This window comes from Chaetura pelagica, unplaced genomic scaffold (genome assembly GCF_000747805.2).
Source record: "Chaetura pelagica isolate M959 unplaced genomic scaffold, ChaPel_1.0 scaffold111, whole genome shotgun sequence".
Classification (NCBI taxonomy): domain Eukaryota; kingdom Metazoa; phylum Chordata; class Aves; order Apodiformes; family Apodidae; genus Chaetura; species Chaetura pelagica.
The window spans coordinates 1,691,593-1,717,440 of record NW_009952153.1 but is presented as its reverse complement, the minus strand read 5'-3'; the positions used below and the strand labels follow the sequence as shown (position 1 = coordinate 1,717,440).

General features: G+C 42.5%; 1 protein-coding gene across 1 annotated transcript in view; it reads right to left on the bottom strand.

Moving 5' to 3' along the window:
• Positions 1–444: 444 nt before the first annotated feature.
• The window catches only part of REL (v-rel avian reticuloendotheliosis viral oncogene homolog), a 28,142-nt gene continuing 2,738 nt past the window's right edge, over positions 445–25,848 (bottom strand). Inside the window, exons 2-9 of the mRNA XM_010007042.1 lie at positions 25,138–25,286; positions 20,683–20,774; positions 10,466–10,606; positions 2,921–3,025; positions 2,395–2,607; positions 1,984–2,052; positions 1,802–1,870; positions 445–1,196 (exon numbers count right to left, since the gene is read on the bottom strand). Of these exons, the coding sequence (XP_010005344.1) occupies positions 445–1,196; positions 1,802–1,870; positions 1,984–2,052; positions 2,395–2,607; positions 2,921–3,025; positions 10,466–10,606; positions 20,683–20,774; positions 25,138–25,286 (1,590 nt within the window). The remainder of the gene's footprint in view (positions 1,197–1,801; positions 1,871–1,983; positions 2,053–2,394; positions 2,608–2,920; positions 3,026–10,465; positions 10,607–20,682; positions 20,775–25,137; positions 25,287–25,848) is intronic.

The window sequence follows — 25,848 nt, the reverse complement described above, 5'->3', positions numbered from 1 at the left end:
GTTAAGTGCATCTGAACTAGAGTGCCCAAGTGCCGGGATTTTTTCCTAATTTCTGTCCTATCAAATTTAATTTCCATAGCAAAAATAGTTATTTTTCAAACAAGTTTAAACCTGTGAAGTATTTGAAATTTTAACCCTTCTGAAGATGCCAGCATTTACAGTCCTCACAGGTAAGGAAGATTTAAGTGTTAGCAGTTCCCTTTTCCAACAGCGGAAAAATATGCACACAATGTACTTTTAAGGTATAGAACCCTAAACCCTACTCCCACCTCTCTTCTTTATGGGCACCAGTCTTTGGGCTGTAATATATAACCTGAAGTTATAAGGTGAAACTTGTATAGTGACATTCAGAAAGAGAAAGAAGGGACTCCAGAAGGGTAAGTTCCTCCTCTTCACACAGCTTAAAAAGCGCTACGTACCTGCGGCCAGCCCAACACCGCTGGCTCAGTGGTTATAGTTTTGTAAAATGCTATCCAGCTGCAGAGACTGATAGAGATCATCAGTGTGGACACCATCGGTGTCATAGAACTGGTTATCTGCAATGCTATTTGGATGGGTTGGGATGGGGTTGGTGGATAGTCTCGATTGGCTTAAAACTTCTTGGTCTAAATAACCGTAAACTGTCGGATCAGCTAAATTAGGCTGCAGGTTGAAAGGCGTGCTGCTCAGGGCTGCAAAGGACGGGCAAGATGCAGGCAGCTGCTGGAGCTGCTGCCTGGGATTGCTCGTGTTTAACACTGGATTAAACTTCTCAAAGTTGATACTGGTGCAGTTCATGTCATCAGTCTCCATGCTGGTGGTTTGCACCTGGTGCCCGATGCTGTTATTAGGCATGCTCCTCCCATCTGCAGTTGACACCACTCCCACCTCGTTGGCAGTGCCGAAATTCTGGTAGAAGCCTGAATCTTTCTCATCAGGCCAGGTCAGAGGGTTGTCATGGAAAGCTGGGAGAGAGCTGCTGCCCTGGGTAACATTGGACTGCGACATGTCTGCCCCAAAGCTGTTCTGCGGGTGGGTGCCCAGCAGACTGCTGGCAGAGGGAGAGGGGCTGAACATCTGCTGCCAGCTTGAGGAGAGTGAGTCCGGCTTCCCTGGCCTCCCTGGTGCTGCCTGGATCTGGTTGCAGAGAGGGTAGGTCTGACTGGTGTTGGTTAGAAACCCTGGCATCATCAGTGGGGATGAAAACATTTTCGGTTCTGTGGAAAGGAAAGATGAGACTGCATTTTAATGCTGTTTTTGAATATTATTTTTCAATTGCAAACTGTCAAATGCAAAGCAGAAATGGTGCTATTTTATTAAGATTATATGTGCATTTGCACTTGCTAAACTGCTCCCCAGGATGGACCCTGAATTTCTGGACAGCAGCAAGACAGCTGTCCACCCCTACAGCAAATGCTGAACGTGAAAGCTACATTTAAGTATAAACCTGATTGCTTTCATTTGTACAGTCAAAAGTACTGGTACCTTTCAGGAAGAAACCCTGGAGAGAATATTAGAATTTCAAGCAAAGAGGAGGGAAGGCCAAGGAACCAAGCAAAGGTTTGAAGGGCTGAGTATTGGAAAACAGAGGAAAACCAGTAGTTCTCTAAATTAAGGCTGAAAGCAGGCAATGCTTAAAGATGAAGAAGGTGTAGCCCCCTCCTGTGCAAAGGGGGTGTTGCAGCATATCTGAGGCTTTGAGAAGCATCTGGAGGAAAAGGAAGAAGAAAAGCTGCCTTGGGAACTTCAGTGCGCCCTGAAAAATGCCATTAACTGTTTCAAACAGCTGTCGGGTTGGGACTTGCATGCAAAAAACCCCTACCTTTCTTAATCGGCTTCCCTTCAGGAGCAGGGAATGGAGGTACTTTGGGCCTCTCTGTTGCATTTGATCCTGCAACAGAAACAAGCATGAGTCTACATATACTGAATGTTTGCTTTTATAGAAAGTAACTCCATCTAAATGCAAGCCTGCTCAAGCAAGAAAAAGACAAATATTTTCCTTACCACAGTCCTGTATGAGCTTTTGCCAAGCCAATGTTGATCTTTGCCTTTTTGCTTTGTTTCCATATGGATCTACAGAGAAAGGTATGGAAGAGAAAAGTGTTACATTTCTCTTTGATATAATTAGTAAAGAAAGTTTCTAAAACTTCTACTAGTGGCCCCTAATTGTAGCAAAATATATTTAAAGGAAAGTATTTCAGATGTGACAGCACTAACAAAGACAATGTCATTAACGGTGATTCTTGATGTTTTCATTGAAAGAGGGATCAAACTGACCTGTTACTTTTTAAAAACACAAATTATTTTGTAGAAGCCGTGTTGTAGAATTTTTACCACTTAAACTGCTGTTTTGTTATCAACACGAGTCCTGCACTAATAATGGCTTTTCAAAAACTCAGCTAATTGGAGCCATACCCTTTTCATCTGGTAGGTATCGGAAATCCATAGGTTCACTGACTTCCTGGTCTGAAGGTCTTCTCAGCTGCATCTTCACCGTGACGGGCTCAGTGATGTCTCTCTGAAATGGTGGTGTTCTGAACACAATTGCAACTTGGCGGTGAACATCAGCTTGTGAGAAGGAACCTTTAGCCTCCCAGTTGTCCAAGACAAATCTGACTTCGATATCATCTAGTCCATTAGAAACAGAAGATGCTTATTAAGCTGAAGAAGAAAACTGAGAACTTGCAGCAGAAAAAAGGGGGAGGGGGAACAAAGAAAGGACTTGGACTCAAAATTGAGATGGAAAGCAAGTGGTTCCACCTTAAAAGTACTGAGTATCTTTCAGAGGTGCTGAGACCTCTTGAACCTGAGAGCTGTTCTGCCCAGCTCTCAAACCAGATCACTTACACAGGAGTGTGGTGAAAGGCTTTAGTTCCCCAGCTATAAAGTGGTAGTGTCCACCATCTGGGGCAAAGGGAAATTAAAAACAAGTCACGGTTACCTTTCTGGACTTTGTCACACAGCAGAAATATTTCATCTCCTCCTTTTACACTTCCACAGTTCTTGTTCACACGACAAATTCTCAATTCTGCCGTGTTGGGGGCTCCTGGAAAGGAACAGGCAAATTTTATGAGAAAGACTTACTGTAAATGTGTCACTATTGATGACGAGTTGCTGGAAGCTAAGGCATGAGAAAGGAAGACAACAGCTGGAGGAGTGTGACACCCCAAAATCCACACTAAACAAGTCACTCCATACAGGAAATTCAGAAGTAAGGCTTGATGTTCTATCATCCTATAGCTCTTGGCTGCTCATCTCCAAACACAACATACCAGTGCAGCTCTGCCACCGAATCACAGAATCGTTAAGGTCAGAAAGGATCTGTAAGATCACCAAGTCCAATTGTCAACACAAAAAACCCCCACAACCTTGGGCACTAGAGCATGTCCTGAAGTACCAAATCTACACGGCTTTTGAATACCCCCAGGGATGGTGACTCAACCACCTCCCTGGGCAGGCTGTTCCAGTGCCTGACCACTCTTTCAGTATAGAAATTCTTCCTAATACCTAATCTAAACCTCCCCTCATGCAACTCCAGGCCATTTCCTCTGGCCTTGTCATTATTCACCTGGGAGAAGAGGCTGGCACCCATCTCCCTACAACCTCCTTTCAAGTAATTGTAGAGGGCAATGAGGTCTCCCCTCAGCCTCCTCTCCAGACTGAACATCCCTAGTTTCCTCAGCCTGTCCTCTTATGACTTGTTCTCTAGACCCTTCAGCAGCTTGGTAGCTCTCCCCTGGACACACTCCAGCACCTTGATGTCCTTCTTATAGTGAGGGCCCAGAACTGCACACAGCACTCAAGATGCAGCTTCACGAGTGCCAAGTACAGGGGCACAAGCACCTCCCTACTCCTGCTGGCCACGCTATTCCTGATGCAGACCAGGAGGCTACCAGCCTTCTTGGCCACCTGGGCACACTGCTTTTCTCATGTTCATCTGGCTGTCAACCAGCACCCCCAGGTCCTTTTCCTCTGAGCAGCTCTCCAGCCACTCTTCCCCAAGCCTGTAGCATTGCCTGGGGTTGTGACCAAAATGCAGGACCTGGCTCTTGGCCTTGGCACATAAATCCAGCCTGTTCAGGTTCCTCTGCAGAGCCCTCCTAGCCTTGAGCAGATCAACACTCCCACCCAATTTGGTGCCATCTGCAAACTTACTGAGGGTGCACTCAATTCCCTCATGCAGATCATTTATAAAGATACTGAAGACAACTGGCCCCAGAACTGAGCCCTGAGGAGATACCACTGGTGACCAGCCACCAACTGGATTTGGCCCCATTTACCACAAGTCTCTGGGCCCAGCCATCCAGCCAGTTTTTTACCCAGTGAAGAGTAGATTTGTCTATGCCATGATCTGCTAGCCTCTCCAGGAGAATGCTGTGGGAGGCAGTGCCAAAGGCCTTACCAAAGTCCAGGCAGACAACATCCACAGCCTTCCCCTCATCCAACAGGTGGGTCACATGGTCACAGAAAGAGATCAGGTTGGCCAAGCAAGACCTCCCTTTCATAAAACCATGCTGGCTGGCCCTGATCCCCTGGCTGCCCTGCACTTGCCACAGGAGCTCACTTGAACCTTTCCATGATCTTCCCTGGTACCAAGGTCAGGCTGACAGACCTCTAGTTCCCCAGATTCTCTTTCCGGCCCTTCCTGTAGGTGGGTGTCACATTAACCAGTCTCCAGTCATCTGGGACCTCCCGTGTTGACTAGGACTGTTGATAAGTGATGGAGAGAGGCTTGGCAAGCTACCCAGACAGCTCCCTCAGCACTCTGGAGTGGATGTCATCCAGCCCCACAGACTTGTGTGTCCAGGTGCAGAAGCAGTTCATTAAATACTTCCTCCCAGATTGGGGTGGGGGTGGGGGGGCGTGTTGTTCTGCTCTCCATCCTTATCTTCTAGCTCAGGAGGCTGAACACCTTCAAGGAAGCTGGTCTGACTATTAAAGATGGAGGCAAAGAAGGCATTAAGCATCTCAGCCTTTTCCTCATCCTTGGTTGCAGTGCTCCCCCCCACATCCAGTAAAGGATGGAGATTCTCCCTGGCTCTTTTTTTATTGCTCACGTACTTAAAAACTTTTTTTTGGTTGTCCCCCTATAACAGTGGCCAAGTTGAACTCTAGCTGAGCTTTTGCCTTCCTAATTTTCTCCCTGTGTGACAACGAGATCTCCGTACTCCTCTTAAGTTGCCTATCCCTTCTTCCAAAGGTGGTAAACCCTCCTTTTTTTTCCTAAGTCCCAGCAAAAGCTGCTTGTTCAGCCAGACCAGCCATCTTCCCCACCCCTTGATCCTGCCACACATGGAGACAGCCTGCTCCTGGGCCTTTACCTTTTCTTCTTGAAGAGTGTCCAGCTTTCCTGGACCCCTTTGCCCTTCAGGACTGTCTCCCAAGGGACTCTCTCAACCAGTTTCCTGAACAGGCCAAAGTCTGTCCTCTGGAAGTCCATGGTGGAAGTTTTGCTAACCCCCTTCCTTACATCACTAAGAATTGAAAACTTCACTGTTTTGTGGCCACTAAGCCAAAGACAGTCTCCAACCACTGCATCTCCTACCACTCCTTCTCTGTTTGTGAACAGGAGGTCCATCAAGACACCTCCCTGCTAGGCTCACTTACCAGCTGTGTCAGGAAGTTATCTTCCACACACTCAAGGAACCTCCCAGCCTGCCTGCTCTCTGCTGTCTTTGTTTTATTTCCAGCAGATGTCTAGTAGCTTGAAGTCCCCAGCCAGAACAAGGGCTGGCAATAGTGAGACTTCAGCCAGTCACTTATAGAACACTTCATCTGCCTCCTTGTCCTGGCTGGGTGGTCTGTGACAGACTCCCAGCACAGTAACTGCCTTACTCACCTTCCCCTTCATCCCTACCCATAAACGCTCAACTCCATCATCACTATAGTCAAGCTCTATCAATCAAAACACTCCCTAATGTACAGAGCCACCCACTGCCTCTCCTTCCTTTCCTATCCCTTCTGAAGAGCTTCTATCCATCCACTGCAGCATTCCAGTCATGACAGTCATCCCACCATGCTTCCATGATGGCAACTAAGTCATAGCAAACCTGCTGCACAGTGGCTTCCATCTGCTCTTGTTTGCTGCCCATGCTACGTGCACTGATGTAGATGCACTTCAGTTGGGTTGATGACCCCACCCTCTCTTTGCAAGCAGAACTCCGATTTCCTAGCTAGCTGTTCTCGGGCACTTCCCCAGTAACTAACCAACCAGTGACCTATGCATTTTTTTAGCACATGAAGCTCCATGTTCTTCCTCTTTCAACTCCAGTTTAAAGTCACTTACTCCCTGATTCTAGAGTATTCTCAAAATACTTCCCCTGATGATGTTATTGTGCTCGGCCATGCTGCCCTTTGAGCTGTAGAATTAAAAGCAGTTCTTTGAAGGGCTGATTACCAGTTACAATCATGGTCCTCCAGAAAAAGCTGAGATAGCAAAATCAAGAATATTCCCCTCTCAGAGTATCAGACATATTTGGCCATCAAACCTCTCTATTTTTTTCTCCAGGTATTTGTGAACAGGTCTAAGAGTTTAACCTTCATGCGTTTCTCAGGGTAGCAGACTTCATCCTCAAATACTCAAAATTCAACTCCAAGCTGTGGCTGTACATGGGCAGCACTCATGATAGTTGCAATTTATTTAAAACAGCACTTGTACTGCAATATAGTGATGCAGAAGTAACAAAGAACAAAACAACAACAAAACTACAAAAGAGTGGAAGAACTCTCTAGAATTTCAAGTTCAGTTCCTGTGCCTATATGCTGTGTTTACACTTTTAAGTACATCAGATATACTTTAAAGTATGTATCAGAAGGGGACATTTGGAGTATTTTTGTGAAATGGGGAAACCTGGGAGGGGGAGGTAGGAAAAAATGAGGGAGAGCAGTACACAATGGCTATGGGATATTGGGATAAAGGAGGGACATAAGTGGGGCTGTGAGTTCAGAGCACTGCTGTCGTAACGGTCTGGGTCGGGGCAATCCCAGGCATAAATACAGGTTGGGTGGAGAATGGATCAAAAACAGTCCAGAGGAAAAGGACTTGGAGGTGATGTTGGATGAGAAGCTCAACGTGAGCTGGCAATGTGTGCTGGAGACCAGAAACCAACTGTGTCCTGGGTTGCATCAAAAGAAGCATGGACAGCAGGTCAAGGGAGGGGATTCTGCCCCTTTACTCGGTGCTCATGAGACCCCACTTGGAGTAGTGTGTCCAGTTCGGGAGCTCCCAACATAAGAAGGATACGGAGCTCCTGGAGAGTCCAGAGGGCCACAAAGATTATCAGAAGGCTGGAGCAGCTCTGCTCTGGAGACAGGCTGAGAGAGTTGGGGGTGTTCGGCCTGGAGAAGAGAAGGCTCCAAAGAGACCTCATAGTGGCCTTCCAGTACCTGAAAGGGCTACAGAAAAGCTGGGGAGGGACTTTTTACAATGGCTTGTAGTGACAGGACAAAGAGTAATGGATTAAAACTGGAATAGGGGAGATTTAGGTTAGATATTAGAAGGAAATTATTTAGTGTAAAGGTGGTGAGACACTGGAACAGGTTGCCCAGGGAAGTTGTGGAAGCCTCATCCCTGGAAGTGTTCAAAGTCACATTGGATGGGGCTTGGAGCAACCTGATCTAGTGGGAGGCATCCCTGTCCATGCAGGGGAGTTGGAACTAGATGATCTTTAATTCCCTTCCAAACCAAGCCATTCTATGACTCTATAATACATGAGCATATACCGATTTCAAAACCCTGTCTTCACTCAGTATATGAAGTAACTGATGCTAATTTCTCTGCTACTGTCTATGACCATGTTCATTGTTTACTGCACTCTCTTCCACCTCTCTAATCCCAAAAGAACAAAACTACACTGTGCCATGATGTTTTCTCATCTTCTTACATTAACTCCATATGTATTTAAAACCCCTGGGAGGACCTGGCTGGTGATGCTTTGTTACCCGAAAATGGAACCTTCTACCACCACAGCAACACAAGGCTCCACCACCAAGGGCTCCCTGATTCAGGCACTGAGAGGAAATACAAAACCAAAACTCATGGTATCACCCTCAAAAAGATAAATTAATAAATCATAGAATCACAGAATCTTAGGGGTTGGAAGGGACCTCGGAAGATGGTCTAGTCCAACCCCCCAGTGTATATACATATACATATATATATATATATTGTGTGTACATATATACACATACATGCTTTAGACTCTCTTTAGACTCTCTCTCTCTATATGTGTATACTTTAGACTCTCTGTTTGAGTCAATTCCTGCCCAGTCTTTCATGGTACTGCACAGGTATGCTGTAGCACAACACAGACTATGCTTAAAACAGAGCTCCTGGTAACCTGGGGCCAGACCCAATTACATAGTTACTATCTGCAGCTATTACTATTATTATTATTAATAGGAGAAGCGGGTGCCTCATTTACTACATGACACATGCCACTTCACTTGCTAAATGAATCAGAAACTTTGAAGAGAGAGGAAACAAAACAAACCCAGAAACAGCACAGGATCATATGATTGACAGTGTCATTGTGCGTTTTTCACAGGAAGGGTAAATTAAGAATTGTAATGAGAAGCCTAATTTTACCTTTGTTTCACTTCTCTGTGCTTGAATGGCACTCCATGGCCTTTTAACAGGTTTTTGGGAGGGTCTCCTAGCCCAGAGCTTGTTGGCTTGCCTTTTATTTTAAGGCAAATTTAGAAGGGAGGATGAAGGTAAGAAACACAAATGCCAGCAGACCCACACTCTCCTGTCAGCCCCTCGCCACAACTCCTGCCCAATTCCTGTTGATTCTCACTCTCCAGAAGCACATCCCTGGTAACAAATCCCTAGGAAAACGAGCTTCTACCCCAAATCATATCCCTTTCAACAAGGGCAAAACAACGTTTCCCCTAACCTCATTTCTCAGAAATGGTGAGCTGCTCTGACTCTTCCCAAGAGTTTTCAGCATGGTATGATTCACAACGTGGGAAATTTCTGTACAAAACAGTTAATGTTATAAGCAACTGAAAACAGAAACTGCCTGGAATACTGAATTTTATCAACTTGAGGTCTCTGCTAATGTGATTACCCACATATTATGTTCATATTATTGTTGTGTATTTCTGTTCTCCAAAGCAGGTAGAGACTACAAAGTATTAGAAAGTAAAGAAGAAACTAGATTTAAAATGTGCAAGCTGATCTTCAGAAAAGCTCTGAATAATTTTATTGCTCCTGATCTGGACAGTTCTGCGAAAGCTTGAAATCAAAACAACCTAGGATCTCCAATTGTACTTTACAATTTTATCTTTTATCTGAAGTCATCACCTGACCTTACCCAGTTCTGTCTGATAGAGCAGGTTTAAAAAGGCTAAGATTTAAAAAAGAAATTCAGATCTGAAACCACTGTTCCAGACAAGAGCAGCATAATTTTTTACAATTTGTGGTTACAGTTATGCACCGGTTTATTTACACCGCTGCTACGTTACACGGAGGATTTGAGATACCTACAGTATATCAGGAGCTGCCCACATGCACCCACACTGAAAAGCCAAGCTTACCCACACACAGCTATCTGTCATTTCAGCAGCTTAGCAAAGACTGACGTCAATCAAAGGAGATGAGTAATCATGATTTGGCACATTTCTAAATGGCATCTGAGACATAGCTGCAAATCTTGTACATCAGTTTTATCTCAACCCTCATTACTCTAGTACTATAAGGGCTCTCAGTAAGCCCATGCACACAGCTCCAAATTCTAGATAATTCTGGAAGAGGCTCTAAAAATATCAAAACCACCCAAGTTAATATTCAACATTTTCATAGCAGTTATGGCCACAATAACACAATTCTAACATCAGCTTTATAAAATGCACACCTCATTCAGTAGTTTCTCCTAAAGTAATGACCATACTTCTGCACCCTTCCAGAGCATGATAAAACATGCCCCTGTTACCTCCCTATATACTGAAAATAGCAACCAACTGAGATACAAAGCTCATATATAAAAGCATTAAGACAGCTTGTCACTGGTATAAACCTCTCTCTCAAGTTCTGCTCCAGAGCTCTCACAAGGCAAAGGCAAGAGTCCTCAGGGGTTCAAAAAGGCTTTAGAGGACACTCTTGGGAAACAGAGCAGTCTTATGGCAGCCATCCACCTCACTGCTATTTATTTTAATAGCTTGGTACGTCAGGAGCAGCATTTCCTTGCAGTCACTGCTATGATACATGAGTGAGGGCTGAGAAACCACCTATGCATGAGTCCACAAATGTGATGGACAATTCTTACTCTTATGGGACAACAGTTCACTCCAGGATTATATTTTGGGTTTAAGCTCACTGACCTGCCATGGGTTAGACATGCATCTTGCAGTCCCAAGCCATAGAAGTGACACAGAAGACCAGCACAGACCTCAGAAAACTGGTCTGGCATTTATCACCATAAGCAAAAGAAAAAAAGCAAAGGAGAAAAAAAATACATATATGTTTGAATGAGTTGGTACTTACTGTTATCATAGATGGGGTTGGAAATTAAAGGAGGAAGAGCTAACGTGTAGTTGCCATGTTCATCAGGAAGGAAAGCTTGGAAGCAGAGACGGACAACATTGAGATCGTACTCATCTATATTGTGCAGCTGCTCTTCAGGCACTGAACAGCAGAAGGAAAGACAAGACAGGATTAGTCAACAAAACCAACAATAATTCTTTAACAAACCAGGGAAGAATCTCCACTTGTAAAAGAGGTGGTGTTGCCAAGGCAGATAAAATGTTCCCATAGTCCCTGCTACCTTTACAGAGGCTGCATGTATTAATTCCTTGTACATAGTAAAGGCTACAGAAGCCTTTAATGCTTTTCCTTCATCAAACACGGCTAAACCATCCTAGTTCTCCAACTGTTTCTTGCCTCTGGTTTCCTCACCTTGCCTTCTAGACCATTTTTAATGTAGCTATAGTTTCAAAGCCATTCCCTGGGCATGTTTCTCATGATAAAATTCACTAAATGAATCTGTTGCCAAAGAGAAATCTTTCAATACAAGTTAAGCCCTAGGACATAGATGAAGATTTTCAGCAACACTGACAGACTTCTGCTATGTGGTATCTCTATTTTTCTCTAGAAACTGAGATGGAAAAATTATGAGAAGGCAGATCTTGGGGCAAGAATTAAGCAAAAACAAGACAAACCATCTCTTCCCTCCCATCAACACCTGTATTACTTGGATACCTTTGAAAATAGCGAGTAGTGGTGCCATTAGGATACAATTTTGCAATACAACAGGCAAACCCTTGCTGGACTTACATACTCCTTCCAGTGTAAAGCATAACCCAAGCTCAGCATTTCATTTTTGATCCCTCTTTGCCTCATTTTAATTTCAAGACCTCAGACCTGGGATATAATTTCTGAGCATTTAATGTACTCCTAGCTCAACAGGTGATTCTGGGAAAAGCTCAACAGGTGATTCTGTCTGAATTCCATGCTTTCCTTTAAGGTCCAACATTAACTATTATGTTGACATTCAGTGCTAGCAAAATGAGAAACTCATTTAATTTAATTTAAGTAGAAGTAGTGATAATGAACACAATTTTAACATGTCTCTCTTTTCCAAGCTGTTCAAAGTAGCAGTTCAGCATCACTAGATACTCCTTGCCACTGCCTAAAATGAACATGGGCCAAGTCAAGAGATCACAACCTCTCAAGTTCACTCTTTCCCCTGCCCTTTCAAAGGCCTCTTGCAAGCATAAAAGATTAAACGTGCCTGTGATAAGATGTTTGGGGATCACCCTGTACTGATTAGATTGCAATTCTTTGACCTTTAACATTTATTGCAGGGTTGGTCTCCACCCTGCTATGAGTGGGATCCCACAATGCCCACTTGAACAATTTATTCCTTTCACCTTTTCATAGTGTGAAATAATAAATACACTGAGCTCAGAATACTTTCCACTGGCATTTTCATGTCTTTTTTTGGTGTTCTGAATATCTGTTTCTCCTGGTCTCCGCTGTAAAAAGAAATCAACCACCCTTCCCTTTTAGAAGTCCAGCAGCAGCAATATTTCAAGACAAATACATCAGTGAGTACAAAACTAAGCAGCAACCACACATGCAACATCTGAAACATTGGTGCCCAGGGGATTTCTGCCAGTGTGCACTTTGCAAGATGGTGGCTGACTGTATTACCAGACATATACAGAAGTTTTGTAATTTGTGGCACTTCATTAGCTAACTTAACCTGCTAACTTAAATGAGGATCTGTAGACAACAGGTTTGGAACACAGAGCTGTTAATCATAACTCAGCTTTGACAGACTGTGCAGCCTAACTGCTTCTTGATGCAGTCTGACTCAGAAAATAAGAAACATGCATTTTCTCGATAGCACCTTGCAGAAGGGATAATGCAATGCTCCTGTGCTCCCAGTAGCTCAGCTGATTCTTCTAATCCATGCTCTGACATCACAGCCAGCAGGCAATTAGCTGCCGAGGATGTTCTGACATCAAGGCTTATGCCTGTGTGTTGTATTAGTCATTTGTGACTGTGGACTCAGCCAGAGACCCTGAGGAGTAGTGAAATTTTAAACCCCTTAAAAATTAAATTTAGCACAAAGATTGAATACTTTTGTTTAAGTCAACTTGTTTTAGGCAGAAGCCAAGCACAAAATCTGGATCTGGCTTTTGATTCTGAATCAAAAGTGAGGACTTCGTGGCTGGTGCAATCAAGTCTCTCTCTCCCTGGTTAAAGCAGCACCTGTTCTGGGCTGCATTTTCCATGGGCGCAGCAGCCTCTTCCTCAGAAACAAGTAACAGCCAACTTAAAGCCCAAGAGAACTCTATAAATGCAAAAATACACTAGATACGGAGAAAATTAGTAATGCTGATGTTTAAATTACATCATTTCCTATACAATGAACTTCTGCAAATTCCCAGTAAATCTGTTTAACCAGCTGACAGAAGAAAGGTAGGGTGTGCCAACAGTGGCAAGAAGCAGAATTGTTGTATATGGCTCATCGTACTACAGGCAAAAAACCACTGCTCTTAACTTGCATGTTCTTCTAAATTATTTAATACCATTAAAAAAATTTCTAGTTTGAAAGAGGAAGTGCTCAGTCAAGATTGATTCCTGTTGGGCTATTTTTAATCAGATGAGAAGAACATAACAGAGCAAAAAAGGAGAATGAGGCAGCTGCAGCTCCATCCTGCAATGGCAAAAATATAGAGAGGCTAGATTTCATGCTCATCTAAAGAAGCACACAATTTCAAAACACAATTCATTCCCACCTAAAATACAATCACCCAAACAAAATAAAATGTTGTTATTTTTAAGGAACATCTAATTTTGCTCCCTCTGAAGTCAACCGGAGAATAGCCACTAACTTGAATGGATGCTGGCTTACATCTTACGAATATTAAAAGCAAACGAAAATGGGGCAGACAAACACACCGACTCATGCCTGGAGCATGGCCCTGTGGAGGATGGTCGTGTCATTCAGTGTTACTTCACTGACTTCTGTACCCAGGGACAACAGACAGGGTTAAACCTGACAAACCTGAAGTTATTACAGTTAAGAAATGATGTTAAAGATTTGGGGAAGAGAAAGGACTGAAGACGAGCAGCCCGCTCCCTCGACCTGTGCAAGCTCCACACAAGCAGCTCTACTGAAGCAGAGACATTACACATATGGAGTAAAAAATACCCATCACATGATGCAGCATGTTGGGAGCAGATAGAGTAGAAAAAGGCTTGAACATGACACATGAATAAAAGAAAGCAATACTCTGCTCTTGGCAAGAGTTCAACTTCCTCTTCTGACTGCTCCTTGCCATGTGGCACCACACCTTACTGTCTTCATATGAAGCCAACCAAAAGAACTGGAATCCAACCAACAATCTTGGTATGTTCCTGTGATGGCCCGATCTAATTTAAAAAAATAGCCGTAACCTGCTAGAAATTGGTTTTCCATCTATGCAAACAGGAGCATATGAAAGAATGTTTGCAAGCATAGAGCTTTTACAAGGGGCAGGAGAGCTTTCAAAAGTAACACTTAGCAACTCAAACACATAAAAATCAACGTGAGATTTTAAAAGAAGTAAAATTCTAAGTTAATTACGGGACAAGCTGCCAAAAAATCCAAGAAAACACCACCAGCATAGTGGAAAATGAAAAGTAACCCCACTTACCAAGATTCTAGCAATAGAATTTAACAAACAATATCTAGAGTTAGAATCAAACCTGGGAGTATTAGCTAATTCAACATGAAAGGGGCTACAATGACTAGTAAATATTTTCTTTAAAAATCTGATTTACAACTCTTCCAAAAGAAATGTTGATTTCTCAACTTAAAAAATAGGTACTGTTGAAATAACTGTTTAAGCTGTGATCCACTATCACAGGAAGACACTAATATTAATGGGAAAAGACTGACAAGAATCCCAGTGTGGGCACAAAAACACCCCACACAAGCTAAACCACAAACTCCTTCCAACTGAAGTCAGCTCATCTGAGCAGTTCATGCAGCACAGGCACCAGGTTTGGGTTGTTCCTGTCTGAAATTTATGTCACCAAAGCCTTGCTGGGTTTCCACTGAATCAGAGAAATCCTTGAATTTGCTTCTGTTACACAAACTTGGAGATCTTCTGGGCTCAACCCAGATGCTGATTAAGATTAGGCCTCCTGTTTGTTCCTGTTTATTAATTAATTTATTTATTTTTTACTATATTAACAGTCTTCAACATCCAGAAAGGCCAATGAAATTCCACTTAGCTGATTAAATCACTGGGGGATTAAGGGCTCTGGTATTTACTCATATGGTGACACTACAGAGAAAGTGAAAGTTTATTCTGAACACTGAAGAGAAATGATAAAGAGTTTGGTTTTTTGACTGACAACATGACACCTGATTAAATAGCAGATTCCTCACGTACAGCCCTCCACCCAACTTCTAGACAAATGACGTCAGAAACTTCTAGAGTGGGTGGAGTTGAAGGTACTTCAGCATCTAAACTTAACCTGCATGGAAACTTCCAGGGCTAATGATGTGGTGTGACACTGAGTGTATCAGTCTACCCTGCAAAGGGACATCTTGTGACCTTCCCTCCTCAAGGAGGGGCCACGCCAGATCTCCAACAAAGAGAATGACCTCTCTCAAAAAAAAAACCACTTCACTAAGGAGGCAGCTGGTGAACACACATCATTAATAACCACCATGAGGTGTATTCTGCCTTTTCTCTTACGCAGGTGATGGGTTTTAATTTAGGCATATGCTGGGAGCTCAGTTTCATTTAAGTAATGACACAGTGGTGGTTTGCCTCAAAGCCTTTTGCTCCTGGAGCACAAAGACACCCCCAATAGTCCTGATACTGACTGATCAGTTTGACTTGGTGTGTGCCACATGTTTTGCTGTAAAAGGCTGGTTCTGCCCAACCTTCATTTCCAGCACAACTCTGATGCTGGGACTAGCTCTCATGTGGTGAATCAGATCAACTGGTCTGTCTGAAAAATAACCTGCAAGAAGAAAAGAGGAAAAGGCTTGTCTTAGGTCAGTCAGTTCCCTCAACCACTAGTCCTGGCCCAATGGAAATGGTGGAAGCAGACAGAGGCAGTGAAAGGAATGACTGTCTCTTCCAGTGCTGGTGCTGGTTTATGTGGGCTCAACCAGCCAAGGAAATTGGGTGCAAGTTACAGGTCCCTCCAAGTGCCACATTTCAGATTCAACTTACTCCCCCCAGCCTACGTCCACACTGCAGCCACAGCTGTGGCTGTATAGTTATATGGAAGGGCTACAGCAGGCAAGTAACACAGCACACGCTGAACTGCCCACGTTTGACTGGTGTCCCCCGTAGCTGAACTCTACACAGCTAAAAAGGACCTCAACAGCTTGTTCAGAGCTACATTTGCTCTTTCTAAGTGAATTGCAATCACACGAGTACAAAGGAAAGAGCAGATAGCCCTGGTGTACTATTTGTCCCTAGCTGTCAAAAGCAAAATATTGTGCTCTCTTTCTACCTGGGCTTCAGCAACTGGATGCACAGTACTGGATGATGGGCCAGGTTTTTTGTCTACACATCCAGAGGCATAAATAGCATGTACAAGCACTTACTGAGAGGTAAAGGCTGGGAACAAAGGGAAGTAAGGGCTGTGGCAGCACTACTGTTCTCCTAATACACCCCTGCCTGGTTCTACCTCTATGATCCAGGAAGAGGTAAGTTTCAATCAGTTCTGCAGAAAATAAAAAATAAACCTCTGTATATACCTATCAACAGAACAACAGCATCAGCAACACCCAGCTTTCAAGAAGGAAAAGTCAGGGGGCTGAGTAGGGCAAACAACTGTAAAATTCAGATGCTAACCTACAGTCACAATAAGTGCCCAAACTAGTACGGTTACATTTCCCTGTTTCACAGAAGAAAGAAAGGCAGGGCAGGTGAATGGCATGGCCTGATACAAAAGCCACTGCATGAACTGGGAATGCAAATTAAAACTTTCTAAACTCAGTCCTTGCTCTGTCTAGACAATGTTTCTCTGAATCTAGGTTTTCTTCCTGTTTTAAGTCCGATCCAAAAAAAAAAGGCAAAAATTGTAAGAGGTTTAAGCAAATATATCCAGCAGGCCCTGTATGTTTCTAAGACATTTTATAGAAATTTCTGTTCATAGTACAAAAAAAATAACTCAGCATTTTTTATGTCTCTTGCTTGGTAATTTCCTTTTTAACTTTTAAACATCTTGGAAAGGGGCAGTCCTCTAGGTTAATGTAAAAAATTTCAGCATAAACAGCAAGAAGCATTTGCATGAGGAATGAAAGAACAAAGGGCTTTCTAAAGATAAAAGCTAAAAGTCATGTTATGATCAGACCTTTTCCCTTTCCTCAAGGGGATTTGCTCTTTAAAAGCAGGTAACTCTCACTCTACTGAGATTCTCAGCTTGAGAATGCAGTCGAGGGGTGGGGGAGGGGGCTACATATTTGCTTCAAGGATAGCAAGTTTAAGGTTTGACACCCGAGGCGTTCATTACAGAGGACACTGACGCTCTGCACCTTCACACCATTTCCAGCTCCCGGATTCTTGCAAAGCGTCTTCCTCTGGTTCATCACACTCGGCTTGTTTGCTCGGGCACCCCCGGCAGCAGCCTGATAAGCTCCCCTGCGGAGCGGCAGCTCCCTGGCAGCGCGGGGGCCGCCGCTGTGCGGGCGGAAAGGGGAAACGGCGGAGGAAAGACTGCGGGGGCCGCGGCGGGGTGCGGGGAGAGCCTGAACAGGAGCCTAAACGCTTATTAGCGAGAGCAGTTAAACAAAGGGACAGGAGCTTTAAGCATGTGTCGAGCTCCAGGGAAAGCTTATTTGTAATATCCCTTTTCATCGATTCGTTGAAATTTGGCAGTTCTCTGGGTTCCTAAGTCTAGGGGTTTTCATGCTGTCATCCATTTGGGCTGGGAAAAGGTCAGTGCTCAGCAATATTTTGCTAAGTACAGTTTCCCCCTAAATTTTAAGAACACATTTAGGGCTTTTCCTCATTGATAATTAACTCGAGTTGTTATTAACTCAATTGTTGTCTCCATGTCAAGTCACACCCACCCACAAAAGCTCTTAACTGAAGACTGGCTCTTCTTTTAATTTGAGTTGGCTGTACATCAGACAGTTCATGGGAAGACAAGGGTATGGCACAACTCAACAGCCACTAAAAGAAAACAAACACCCTAGAAAGCAGACATGGACCAGCTCCACTGGAGGAGTCACTCTGCTCCTCGGATGCTGTGCTATTTATATCACCATCATGCCAAGGAGTCCAGGTTACACATTAGGCTGCCACCGAGTGCCATTTCCCTGGTGAGCTCAGGGATAAGAGAGATTTCTAGAATCGTTTAGCTTATTAAAGGACAAAAAAAATACATGGGAGCTACCCTTGTGAGCATAGTGGATGATAAACACATCCAGTGATGGTGTGGAAACAGCAATTCTCACTCAAACAGAGCAGCCAAGCGGAGCAACCCGAGTGCAGGTCACCAGACGTGTGCCCCAGTGAACGCACACCCCTTGTACAGCCCACACTGAGCCCAGCAAAGGATAAATGCTGCCAGCCAACAGCGGGGAGCTCGTGGAGTGAAGCAGCCTTCCAGGTACGCTTGCAGACAGCTCCAGGGCATAACCTGCAAACCCTGAGTTTTTATCATCCCAGAATTTGGAGGTAGGCATCACTTGCTTTAACAGTACAGGCAAGACTGCTGGAGAAAATTATCTTTAAAAACCATAAATCTTGACCAAGCCACTTTCTCCTGTTGCTGATTATCACCCTTATTCAATGTGCATCCACACTATGTGCTTGAAGGCATGCAGGAGGGATAACACCACTAAAGAACATGTTCACCCTCCCTTTGCCATCCCCGTTCCTTGTGGCACCTGGGCTACTCTGGAAGATGATGGCCCCTTTACACAAAGAAGTCTGGATGGCAACATTGTGGACCCATGCCTTGCTGTTACTTTATCCCTTACTGACAAGACAGGTAATACATAAACTGCAGGCATTTTGCCTCTGTTAACAGGGTCAATACCAAACCTCTGCCCCTAAAGGAGAGACTCAGGACAGGCACTGTTTGACTGTTCCAGAAGAAAGTAGGAAAGAAAAAATAAAAAACAACAAGCAACTCACAAACACCCTGAAGGCAAGTTTTCAGCTGCATGAAATTTCTTTTATGATGTTTATACATGAAATGAGCAACACTAAATTGCAGCCTTCTTAGAGGATGCACCTAACTCCAAAACATCCAATAAAAGCAGAAAAGGCAGGTGCCTTTCTGAAGGCACATCAATAAAGCACAATGCAGGATGGATGAAATATAGCCTGAAAAGTCTTGGAGAATGTAGTGATAACTCTTCTGACCTTAAAAAGCAAACGAACAAACTGAATTCATGTATAAACCTTTAAATCTTATCAAGCAGTGAACATTATAGTGACTGCTGCTAATGAAACCCTGTTTTGATCAACTAAGTACACATATAAAAATATTTGTCACTCATCCTGTTTTATTAGGCCTTGGTTCTGTGCCTTTCTGGGCTCTGCTTAGCGTGGGACTGCCCTGGAGCAGCTGGAGGCCACTCTCGGGCAGCTCTGCTTTGTGCTGACACATTAACAAGTGCCGAAAGGCTGGGGATTGCCAGAGGCCCCTTCTCAGGGTGCTGCCCTGTACGTCACCCAAGGAAGGCTCTGCTCTGCTGCTGGAATGGTGGAAGCCAGGACCTGACCTGATGCTACCAAGCACCACCTGTTGTAATCTCCCAAAAATAATCAGTGAATTTGGAGTTGTGCCAGCCACTGTAAAAATCTACTGTTGAAGGATTTTAGTTAAACATGTCTTCACTATTACACACATCAGTGTTAGGAACAGAGCTAACAATGTGGATCCTAATGTTTCTTTGGTGAAATACATGTACAATAAGGGATTTTATCGTGTTCTTTTACTGCACAACATCCCAGAGAAAAATGTCATTTTTTATTTATTGAGTAAAAGCAAGCCAAGAAGGCTGAACAGAGGAGTTCCCCTTTTTTTGTTTGACATCAAGGTAGAGAGCTGGCTGAGTCAAGGTAAAATGATTAAAACAGTTAAACTTTTTAAATTATGCTGAAGGACTAAACTCATGTCAAACCAGATGCTATTGTGCACACACATGATCAGAACCAGGTTGACTGTTTAGATAGACCATTAAGACCATCAGCCTGACTCCCAACTTCTGTTCTAAAATTAGGAAAAATATCTAAAACATTCCTAATGCTGTAATAAGTTCAACATGCTTCTTTTTGTCACAATTCAGGAAAAAAGCAAAGTAGGTATTTTGACACTAGCCAGAAATCAAGAATCTTGCCTCCATTTAGCAAGACTTCTGTGGGTATTAAAAAGAAAAAAAAAGTATTTGAAAAATCTCCAAACTCTTGCCACACTTAAAAACATAACTGCATCCATAGTAACATTTAGCCAATAGATCAGGAAGGTTTATGCTTTTCCTCTAATCCCCCTGCCTTGTGCCTGCATGCTGAGTGTGCTGGTCCCACTCCAGTTGACCCTACAATTTGCTGTGTGTTCCCCACTCCCTCTGTGCATTGAACCTAGCAATTATATGGCCACAGGATTATTTGGTTTAGCAAGTTGATCTGAGGGGAAAACACTTTTTTTTTTTTTTTGGCAGGTTGGTTTTCCATTGGAGCAACTTGCTGAGCCCATTCACTGTGCAGCCACACAGCTTTGGTAACTGGTGTGAGGAAAAGTAGTAGGAGTGTGTGACCAGGGATGGAGGGAAGAGCACGATGACTCTTCTAAAGAGCAGCCCACAGTTAGGTCAGATCATCTGTGATAAAAACTACGGCCTGTGGGTAGGCCCTTGCAAGTGTGGTTCTGTAGCAGCACAACTTGCCTTGGACTTGACTGAGGTCAATATTGCTGTGGACTGTGGGGAATCCGATTCCTGAGATACTTGCAGAAGCTGTTGCTGCTACCCCACTGCTTCTCTCCAAGCAGCAAATCACATTGCTGCTGGAGATTTTAAAAAAAAGTAATAATAAAGGGAGAAATAATCCAAATAGATTAATTGCATGATGACAGTGAGGAAAGGCTAGGAGGGACACAGGAGAGGATGACTGTTTCTCAAAAAAAGTTTTTTGTTTTTTTTTTAAATAATGCTCTACCACAAAAGCAAAGACAGGACAAACAATCCCCCATCACCCAAAGTGAACTAGCCAAGTTCTACTCACCATTGAAAGGGTTAATCTTCTTTGAGATTCGTAAAGAAATTGATTCCTTCAGATCTTTCTTCTTCACACACTGAATGCCCAGATTCTGAAAACTGAAGCACATGAGGCAGGATTTCAGCAACTAATAAGGTCTTCAGTGTAAAATATTAAATAAATCCTTATTGACTACTGTGGTAACATGCAGTGTAAGAAATGGAAAAAAAAAAAAAGCTTATTTTGAGAAGGGTGTAAAATCTCTGAAAAGCAAGAATGCTGTTTTTTCTAATATAAGTGCAGAAACAGAAGTGAAAAATACAGAAACAATATTCTAAATAATTTATATTCTTCATTAATAACACATATTTCCATATTAAAAATTGTTACTCCATAGTAAACCTACAGCAATTAGAAGTTATACAGCCCATTTAATGTAATTTAAAGAGATGACTATTTTTGTTATCAATAAGCTTGCTGATTTGCTTTGGTTAAGGATCTGCTCTTCTGCTTTTATCGGGAATGTAAATTTAAAATACTATTTTAAATATTTTTTTAAACAAGACTTAACAGGTTTTTAAATCTCACGTAGTTATGGAAAAGTTCTGAAGAGCTGCAGCTCTTCCTTATTTGCATAAGAGCACAGGTCACCCCAATGCAGGAGGTGGGGGGAGTCCCAGGCGAGAAAGCCTTTGGCCAGTGAGATCAAAATTGGGGATGGGGGGAGAAAGGGGAGTTTAGCTTATTTACATTTTTGCTTTGTTAGTAAGCTGGAATGGTTGGAGGAGGAGGGGAAAAAAAAAAAAAAAAAACAGAAAAGGTAATTCGTGTTTCATGATGTTACAATAAGCTCAAAAGACAGGCCATGCCAGCAGGCATCTTTCTCCAGAAGTACCGCAATTTCCCTTCCTTTGAAACTTCACATAAGTTATTTGCTTTAGCTATGCCTATAAAACACCTTCATGCACATAAAGATACTCCTTGTTCCTGCTAACACCCTCAAGAATAGTCCTACATCTCCCTGCTCTCAACAAGACTATCCCAGCATGCTGCTAGGTTTAATTTCCCCCAACTCCCTTGCCTGCACCCAATAATCTCTGTTCAGAGGTTCCCAAATCCTCTGCAGTCAGGTTCCACTTCCAGAACCTATTCACTGAAGGAATGCAAAAGCTACCTTTTGAACCTGAACTTGATACAGTGACCTGGAAGAAAACAAAACACAGTAGCATCTCATAACTTACTAAAGCACTTTGGCTTCATATTGTGGCTACTGACATTCAAAATGGGTACTACACATTTAGGAACAACCCTATTTCTGCCTTCTCCTGTAGGTAGTACCATTTTTAGGGTGTGACCACCGCACATAATTAATTTTTTTTTCCCCAAAAAACACATACAGTAGTTGATAGATTCATTTTGAAGCACATGTCAAGTCCACAACCAGGCCTGATTCCATATAAAATATTCCCAAATAATCATTCAGAAGTTTCAGGCTCTCCAGCTGTCCATCGTAAGTTACAGATATCTAGCAAGCCCATCTGCAGAACAAGCCTTGAACAAAAGCTCTACACAGCTCCACCAGGACTGACAAGCCATTACCATTCAGAAGGAAGCCTCTTGTGGAGGGGAACTGGGCTTTCAAGCACCCCATAATGCTCAGATTATAAACATTTAGTTAAAGATGTGTTGTCACAGTGAAAGTCTCTCTCTAACTATAGCTAAATAGAAGACCAGATCAGAGGAGAAACTTGCTGAGAACTTGAGGAAGGCTGTGGGGTTTCACATCAATGCTAGCTGACAGGAAGCAAGCAAGATACCGAGAAGAGAGAGGGAGAAGTAGGAAGAGAGAAGAAAAAATTAAAGACCTTTTAAAAAAAGCCTATGACATCATCCATCTAGAGAGACACCAACTAGGAAGTAAAAATCTGAGTATACAGGCAGTTACACACACCCCAACATTCATACTTTTGCTTTGATGTTTTGGCCAGGGAGGGCTCTGATCAAGTTTAGGCGGCAGTACAAAGATCATTATACCACAAGCAGAACAGAACACTCTCTACAACCAGAAATACATGGGGAACTTTAAACAAGCAGAAAGCAGAGTTAATTCCTCAGACCAGCCCAAAATCTGACATTGGTAATTTCTGCGCTAAATAAATAAATAAATAAATAAATATTGGATTTTTTTTGTCTTTGGGATGCTCAGCAAGAGCAAACAGCCAGAACCACTACCAAGAAATGACATCTACTCACTAGTATTGTATGAGGTTTTTCTCCAACCTGGACTCCAAGAGAAGAATGTGAGGACTGAATCACTAGCCACAAAAAGGAAAATTACTTTAAACATCCAGATCCAATTATGGATCATACTGTTCTTTCATCTCAAAGCAACCAATGATTTGTTATAAAAAAAAATAAAAAAATAAAAAAATGAGTGTACAGATGCTGGAAACATTTCAAAGAGAATGTTTCTAGCCTCCTCCCATCAGGATCTCCCATGTCAAGCTCAATTGAAGCTTACAGTTTCTCATTATCAGTAAAGTGAAAGTAGCCCACTATTTTGTAACAAACTGAGAAGCTCATAACCTAAAGATACTGAGAAGAAGTGATGGACATAGTAAACAGTCACAAGTGCCTTAAATGCAAGGAAGACCCAGCATTATATAAAAAAATGGGATTTGATGCACAGGTAAAATGCAGATTAAATAAAAATTTGCAACTAAGTTTTGCAAAGCATCCCAATGCTTTTTGGCGTTGCATCCTGTAAAGGCCTCTCTTCAGGTTTACCTCATGCTTACACACTTAACCTTGTGCAACAAAATGCCAAGAAGAAAAACCATCATCAGTGTCTTCCTGTACCCAGTGAATGTAATAAATAACCAGAAGAGGTGTTAAGCAATCCAGCTGTTTTGCTTCGGATTAGAAGGAACAGAGCTGAGAGCTGGAAGTGGGATGGGCTAGAACAACAGACATCCTTTGACCTCGGGTGAGGAAGCTTTTATTTGAGAAGACAAAAGGAGAAGCTGGTGAATGGATGGTCAGAGGAAGGTGCAAGGTCCCTTAACAGTTTAAGATCTTTGCATCTGCCTTTTAGACGAGGTGACGGGAACTGTTTGCAGGGAAGGCAATGAGGATGAGGTTACAACAATGAAGTGCAGCCCTGCCTTTCTAGAGAGGTATGACAGTGGGAAAAAAATTACAAGAATTACATTTATCAATACTTTTCTACCATTTGCCAATACAAACAGCATTGCAAACAGAGCTAAAAACAATGCACTTATAAAATGGTTAGCATCTGTTGCAGGAAAAGACAGTACAGTCAGCATGCTACATGCCACCAGAGCACACTGCAGCACACTCAGCCAGGGCTGTATGTTGAAGAAGCTTCTCCACTATTACAACTGTTTATTTCACCATCCAGCAATCATCATCTTCAAACAGACTGTGTCTTCAGTTCTCTTCTTTAATGGTGTTCTACTGACTAAACCCACATAAATATGGAGTAATTTCACTAACATTAACAGAATCACACCAGCCTGAGAGCAGTGTGTAAGAGCTACTTATACACTGAAATATTTACCTTATTTTCTTCCCAGTTATGTTTACCTCAAAGTAATGCCTAACTTCCAAATTTACTATATCGTAAACCATGACCCAAAAAAAGCATAACAATTCTAAATCCCCTTCTAGAATCACTAGACATTTATTGCAGTTTACTCTGTTTTTACTTGAATACATAAGACTTAGTAAACTTACAGGAAATGGCACCAAATACAACTGTATTTTAGATATTTGTAATATACCTCTGAGAAAACACATCTCGTACACTGCCTGAATTTTCGTTACCACATCCACAAGTAGATCCTTCCCAGGCATGAGCAAAAATCTGCATCTTCCCATCAAAAAAAACCTGAAACAACCTCCTGCCCAAACAAACAGCAACAACAGTGACAGGTACTAATGCCTTTCTAGATGTGTCACAACCCTTATCTTCTAAATTATGTGATACTCAGCTAGTGCAAACTTTCTCCACCAATTTCAAGGAAGTCCAAATGTAATTCCCATGGAAGACGTGAACTTCCCTACTCTTATCAACATGAAGTACTAATTCTAATGTTGTTGTTACCCATGTTATTACTCACCCTTTTCACATGTAGGACAGAGTCAATAGTAACTGTTACTGAACAAGACTGTAAAAAACAAACAAGCAGGAGAGAGGAAAAGGAGACAGACATTGGGAGAAGGAGCAAAGGAAAGAATGGGCAATAAGAAAAAAAAAAGGACCAAAAGTCAGTGTGCAAAGTACTGAAAAAGAAGCAAATACTTCAAAGAGGTGTTGCCTTGTCTCTGAGATGGATTAGCAAACCTCAGCAAAGACAGAATACTAATTGCCCTTTTAGTCACTACTCGAGAGTTTTAAAACATAAGATTAGCAAATCACTTGCATAATTAATCGAAATCCCAAGCAACACCATTACTCACGACAGGACTCGCCGTTCTGGCCCAAACTCTGCTTCATAGTAGCCATCTCTGCAATCTTTTCCAACCAGATCGTGAGGATGAGGCTTGTAGGGTTCATTCTTTGTTACCAGTGTTGTTCTTATTTTGACTTTTCCAAAATAGTTCAGGATCTATGAGAAATGTGGGATATTTTGTAGATTTTTAGATATCAGGGCTAGTAAAGTCCCCACATATAACAGAAAACATGTTTCATCCTATAATACTCTATGGGAGAAATACCATAGCTAAGAAAGTGGCATTACTGCTTTATAAAAGCCAGGGCTATTCAGAAGTTCTGTTCATTCCATTTCAGTTCATTTTACAAAAATAACTCTTTAGCAAAATACTTGAAAAAGGATTGTTTTTTTTTCAAAAATATTTCATATCTATTTATTTCAGAAAGCAAACCAGCATACTTCACCTGCTAGGTTTACCTAAGAAGCTGGCTACTTGTAATGGTAAGTGCCAGGCAGTCCATTCAGTTTTCAAACTACCCTACTACAAAAATGTGAAGGAAGTCTGAAAGGCTCTAAGAATTGCCCCGCTCTTTTTTATTTTTCTTTTTTGAGACTGGAGCTCTACTAGACCCTTCACAGCAGTCATCAGCCTAATTCAACACACCCTTCCTTATGCTGACAGCTACCAGCAAAGTAACCAAGGGTTGTGTGGGTGAACGTAGGGGGGGGGGAAAAA